The sequence below is a fragment of the Mustelus asterias genome, unplaced genomic scaffold (genome assembly GCF_964213995.1).
Source record: "Mustelus asterias unplaced genomic scaffold, sMusAst1.hap1.1 HAP1_SCAFFOLD_4773, whole genome shotgun sequence".
NCBI classification, from domain to species: domain Eukaryota; kingdom Metazoa; phylum Chordata; class Chondrichthyes; order Carcharhiniformes; family Triakidae; genus Mustelus; species Mustelus asterias.
In genome coordinates, this window is record NW_027594716.1 from 2,501 (window position 1) to 8,879 (window position 6,379).

Below are 6,379 nucleotides of genomic sequence, written 5' to 3' on the forward strand. Positions count from 1 at the left end.
CCTCCAGCCCCTACACCCCTCCCTATCTGTGTAACCTCCTCCAGCTCCCTACACCCCTCCCTATCTCTGTAACCTCCTCCAGCTCCCTACACCCCTCCCTATCTCTGTAACCTCCTCCAGCTCCCTACACCCCTCCCTATCTCTGTAACCTCCTCCAGCCCCTACACCCCTCCCTATCTCTGTAACCTCCTCCAGCCCCTACACCCCTCCCTATCTCTGTAACCTCCTCCAACCCCTACACCCCTCCCTATCTCTGTAACCTCCTCCAGCCCCTACACCCCTCCCTATCTCTGTAACCTCCTCCAGCCCCTACACCCCTCCCTATCTCTGTAACCTCCTCCAGCCCCTACACCCCTCCCTATCTCTGTAACCTCCTCCAACCCCTACACCCCTCCCTATCTCTGTAACCTCCTCCAGCCCCTACACCCCTCCCTATCTCTGTAACCTCCTCCAGCCCCTACACCCCTCCCTATCTCTGTAACCTCCTCCAACCCCTACACCCCTCCCTATCTCTGTAACCTCCTCCAGCCCCTACACCCCTCCCTATCTCTGTAACCCCCTCCAGCCCCTACACCCCTCCCTATCTCTGTAACCTCCTCCAACCCCTACACCCCTCCCTATCTCTGTAACCTCCTCCAGCCCCCAACACCCCCTCCCTATCTCTCTAACCTCCTCCAGCTCCCAACACCCCCTCCCTATCTCTGTAACCTCCTCCAGCCCCTACACCCTCCCTATCTCTGTAACCTCCTCCAGCCCCTACACCCCTCCCTATCTCTGTAACCTCCTCCAGCCCCGACACCCCTCCCTATCTCTGTAACCTCCTCCAGCCCCTACACCCCTCCCTATCTCTGTAACCTCCTCCAGCCCCTACACCCCTCCCTATCTCTGTAACCTCCTCCAGCCCCTACACCCCTCCCTATCTCTGTAACCTCCTCCAGCCCCTACACCCCTCCCTATCTCTGTAACCTCCTCCAGCCCCTACACCCCTCCCTATCTCTGTAACCTCCTCCAGCCCCTACACCCCTCCCTATCTCTGTAACCTCCTCCAGCCCCTACACCCCTCCCTATCTCTGTAACCTCCTCCAGCCCCTACACCCCCCCCCTATCTCTGTAACCTCCTCCAGCCCCTACACCCCCTCCCTATCTCTGTAACCTCCTCCAGCCCCTACACCCTCCCTATCTCTGTAACCTCCTCCAGCCCCTACACCCCTCCCTATCTCTGTAACCTCCTCCAGCCCCAACACCCCTCCCTATCTCTGTAACCTCCTCCAGCCCCTACACCCCTCCCTATCTCTGTAACCCCCTCCAGCCCCTACACCCCTCCCTATCCCTGTAACCTCCTCCAGCCCCGACACCCCTCCCTATCTCTGTAACCTCCTCCAGCCCCTACACCCCTCCCTATCTCTGTAACCTCCTCCAGCCCCTACACCCCTCCCTATCTCTGTAACCTCCTCCAGCCCCTACACCCCTCCCGATCTCTGTAACCTCCTCCAGCCTCTACAATTCACCGTCCTCTCTTGTTTCTCCTTTAAGACACTCTCTAACTGTGGCCTGTTTTCCCGAGCTGGAGGTTTGGTGGATCACTCCTGCGTTACAGCTGGAGTATCTTGTTACAGTTGGAGGTGACTGCTCGATGCAGGTGGTTGTCTCTCGGTGAGGTTTAGAGTTTCTGTCTGACAGGACCGTATCAGGAACCTGCATTCTGGGCCTAATCCGAAGGCTCAAATCAGGAACGGATTTTCGGGTTAACTCTGCAGGAATGTCAAATTAACCCCTTTTTAAAAAATGTGTCTGTTTTACAGGTTAATCTGAATCACTTTGCAGAATAACCATGGGAGAACTTTCCGTTGGAATCAATGGGTAAGAGATGAGATATTCTTTTAAACAGTTGGATTATAACACAGCCTTAAAGAAGCCATTCAGCCCTTCGATCCTGTGCTAGCTCTTTGAAAGACCTAAAAATTAGCCCCCACACTCTCTCTGCCCCCATATTCCTGTAAATTTTCCCCCTTCCAGTTGCCCCTTTTGAAAGTTCCTGTTGAATCAGCTTCCAGCGCCCTTCCAGGCAGCGCCTTCCAGATCACAACAACTCGCTGTGTGTCCAAAATAAAATTCCCCTCATCTCCCCCCCCCCCCACTCCCAGGTTCTTTTCCCGATTCTCTTCACTCCGTGTCCCCTCCGGAGCGAGTCCCACCTCCCTGCTTTCTGTGGGGTTTTTTATTCATCCCTGGGACACGGGCATCGCCAGTTGCCCGGCATTTATTGCCCATCCCTAGTTACCCTTGGAGGGCAGTTGAGAGTCGCCCACATTGCTGTGGCTCTGGAGTCACATGTAGGCCAGACCGGGGAAGGACGGCAGATTTCCTTCCCTAAAGGGAACCAGATGGGTTTTTCTGACAATCGAAAGTGGTTTCATGATCATCAGTAGATTCTTCATCGAATCTTCAGCACGGAGACAGGCCCTTCGACCCAAAAAGCCCATCTAAGCGAATCCCATTTCCCTGCATTTGGCCCAAATCCCTCTAAACCTTTCCCTATCCATGTATCTGTCCAAATGTCTTTTAAATGTTGTCAGTGTCCGTGCCCCAACCACTTCCTCCGGCAGCTCATCCCACACACGTCCCTCTGTGTAAAAAACGTTGCTCCTCAGGTTCCCATTAATTCTTTCCCCTCTTAACTCAAACCTCTGCCCTCTAGTTCTCGATTCCCCAGCCCTGGGAAAAAGACTGAGTGCATTCACCCTATCCGTGCCTCTCATGATCTTTTACACCTCTATAAGATCACCCCTCGGTCTCCTACGCTCCAAAGAAAAAAGTCCTAGCCTGTCCAATCTCTCCCCATAACTCACTCTTGAGTCCTGGCAACATCCTTCTAAATCTCTTCTGCGCTCTCTCCAGTTTAATAACATCTTTCCCGTGGCAAGGCGACCAAAACTGAACACAATACTCCAGATGCGTCCTCACCAATCTCCTGTACAGCTGCAACATAACCTGCCAACTTCTGTACTCAATCCCTGACTGATGACAGAAGCCTTCTTCACTGCCCTATCTACCTGTCACTCCACCTTCAGAGAACCGTGCACCTGAACTCCAAGGTCCCTCTGTTCCCCGATACTCCCTACGAGTCATAGAGTGATAGAGGTTTACAGCACGGAAACAGGCCCTTCGGCCCAACTTGTCCATGCCGCCCTTTTTTTTAAAACCCCTAAGCTAGTCCCAATTGCCCGCATTTGGCCCATATCCCTCTATACCCATCTTATCCATGTAACTATCTAAATGCTTTTTAAAAGACAAAATTGCACCCGCCTCTACTACTACCTCTGGCAGCTTGTTCCAGACACTCACCACCCTCTGTGTGAAAAAATTGCCCCTCTGGACACTTTTGTATCACTCCCCTCTCACCTTAAACCTATGCCCTCTAGTTTTAGACTCCCCTACCTTTGGGAAAAGATATTGACTATCGAGCTGATCTGTGCCCCTCATTATTTTATAGACCTCTATAAGGTCACCCCTCAGCCTCCTACGCTCCAGAGAAAAAAGTCCCAGTCTATCCAGCCTCTCCTTATAACTCAATCCATCAAGTCCCGGTAGCATCCTAGTAAATCTTTTCTGCACTCTTTCTAGTTTAATAATATCCTTTCTATAATAGGGTGACCAGAATTGCACACAGTATTCCAAGTGTGGCCTTACCAACGTCTTGTCCAACTTCAACAAGACGTCCCAACTCCTGTAGGTTCTACCATTCACCGTGAAGATCCTACCTTGATTTGACCAAAATGCAACACCTCACATTTATCTGTATTGAACTCTATTTGCCATTTCTCAGCCCACTTCCCCAGCTGATCAAGATCCTGCTGCAATGTTTGATAACCTCCCTCGCTGTCTACAACACCACCTATTTTAGTGTCAGCGGCAAACTTACTGATCATGCCTCGATATAGATAACCAGCAATAAGCCCAGCACTACCCCCTGAGGCACACCATTAGTCACAGGCCCTCCAGCATCCTTCCCCCATTACCCTCTGCTTCCACCATCAAGCCAATTGTGAATCCCTCCCTGGATTCCATGTGATCTAACCTCCCAGAGCAGCCTACCATGTGGAACTTTATCAAAAGCCTTACTGAAGTCCATATAGACTAGGTCTACCAACCTTCCTGGCCACTTCATCAAGGAACTTGAACAGATTTGTGAGGCCCGATCTCCCACGCACAAAATCGTGCCAATATTTGTTATTGCATTCAAATTCCACCATCTGCTGTGGCGGGGTTCAAACCCGGGTCCCCAGAACATTAGCCGAGTGTCTGGATTAATAGTCTAGCAATAATCCCACTGGGTAAAGACGCTTCTGAATTCCCTGTAGGATTTATTCGTGGCCGTTACATATGGATGTCCCCCTCATTCTCATCTCTCCCCCACACAAGGGGAGACATCGCTACGTTGACCCCAGTCGAAACCCTCCTTAGCCTCGTCCGAGGGGAGGGTGGTCTTTGAGATGAGTGAGACGTGGGTCAGAGGTTAAAGTTCAGGGTGCGCCGCTGATGTCCGCAATGTGCTGATTGGTCACTTGGCCACGTGATGTGTCTCTGCAGCTTTGGCCGGATTGGACGCTTGGTCCTGAGAGCTTGTTTGGACAAGGGGATTCGAGTGGTGGCCATTAACGACCCCTTCATTGACCTCAACTACATGGTAAGACCGATAGCGGGGAGGGGTGTGCGGGGGCAGGGTGGGACTGGGTATGGTGGGAGGTTAAAGGTTGCCACATCTCCACATCTCCCCTGCCTCCGTCACTACTCCCAGGACATCAACGTGGCGGCCTGCTGCTGAGGCGGAAGGTTCCGGAGTGCTGCCTCGTGGTTGCTTTCCTCTGGGGTTTGCCCTCACGCGGGGGTTGGGGGGGCAATCCCCTGCCCCCCGCTCCCCTGCCATATTGAGGGGCAACCCAGAACTGGCCTCTGACGGCCAAGGGGGCAACGTTGTGCGGGGGTGGGGGTGGTGGGGGGGGGGGAGGGAGTGCAGTTACGGGGTGGGGGGGACGGTGGGTTGGTCAGTCTCGGGGAGGGGGAGCCGGGTGTTGGCGCCGCTGCGTGTTTGCGCCAGCTGCGTGTTTGCGCCAGCGCTCCGCTCCGTGTTGGCGCCGCTCCGTGTTGGCGCCGCTCCGTGTTGGCGCCAGCGCTCCGCTCCGTGTTGGCGCCGCTCCGTGTTGGCGCCGCTGCATGTTTGCGCCAGCGCTCCGCTCCGTGTTGGCTCCGCTCCGTGTCCGTGTGACCCTGTCTGTCATTCCAGGCTTACATGTTCAAATATGACTCCACACACGGCCGTTACCGCGGAGAAGTTCAGGCTGAAGATGGCAAGTTAATGGTGGACGGACAACCAATCTCTGTCTTCCAGTGGTGAGTCATCGGGGGTCGGGGGTCGGGGGTGGATAACTGGACGAACCCCCCAGGGGGAGTGCGGTTACGGGGGGTTATTTCTTGGGGGGGGAGTGCGGTTACGGGGGGTTATTTCTGGGGGGGGAGTACGGTTACGGGGGGTTATTTCTTGGGGGGGGACTGCGGTTACGGGGGTTATTTCTGGGGGGGGGAGTGCGGTTACGGGGGGTTATTTCTGGGGGGGGGAGTGCGGTTACGGGGGGTTATTTCTGGGGGGGGGGAGTGCGGTTACGGGGGGTTATTTCTCGGGGGGGGTGCGGTTACGGGGGGTTATTTCTGGGGGGGGAGTGCGGTTACAGGGGGTTATTTCTCGGGGGGGGGAGTGCGGTTACGGGGGGGTTATTTCTCGGGTGGGGGAGTGCGGTTACGGGGGGTTATTTCTGGGGGGGGAGTGCGGTTACGGGGGGTTATTTCTGGGGGGGTGGAGTGCGGTTACGGGGGGGGTTATTTCTGGGGGGGGGAGTGCGGTTACGGGGGGTTATTTCTCGGGGGGGGGAGTGCGGTTACGGGGGGGTTATTTCTGGGGGGGGGGAGTGCGGTGACGGGGGGGTTATTTCTGGGGGGGGGGAGTGCGGTTACGGGGGGGTTATTTCTGGGGGGGGGGAGTGCGGTTACGGGGGGGGTTATTTCTGGGGGGGGAGTGCGGTTACGGGGGGGTTATTTCTGGGGGGGGAATGCGGTTACGGGGGGTTATTTCTGGGGGGGGAGTGCGGTTACGGGGGGTTATTTCTGGGGGGGGAGTGCGGTTACGGGGGGGTTATTTCTCGGGGGGGGGAGTGCGGTTATGTGGGGGGTTATTTCTGGGGGGGGAGTGCGGTCACGGGGGGTTATTTCTGGGGGGGGAGTGCGGTTACGGGGGGTTATTTCTGGGGGGGGAGTGCGGTTACGGGGGGTTATTTCTGGGGGGGGGAGTGCGGTTACGGGGGGTTATTTCTGGGGGGGGGTGCGG

At 55.4% G+C, this 6,379-nt stretch overlaps 1 protein-coding gene across 1 annotated transcript in view; it reads left to right on the forward strand.

The window, feature by feature from the left end:
• LOC144491229 (glyceraldehyde-3-phosphate dehydrogenase 2-like) overlaps positions 1–5,391 on the forward strand; it is a gene marked incomplete at its 3' end in the record, with an annotated part of 7,808 nt that extends 2,417 nt beyond the window's left edge. Inside the window, exons 2-4 of the mRNA XM_078208908.1 lie at positions 1,803–1,860; positions 4,591–4,687; positions 5,285–5,391. Coding sequence (XP_078065034.1) covers positions 1,832–1,860; positions 4,591–4,687; positions 5,285–5,391 — 233 coding nt within the window. The remainder of the gene's footprint in view (positions 1–1,802; positions 1,861–4,590; positions 4,688–5,284) is intronic.
• Between the last annotated feature and the right edge of the window lie 988 nt (positions 5,392–6,379).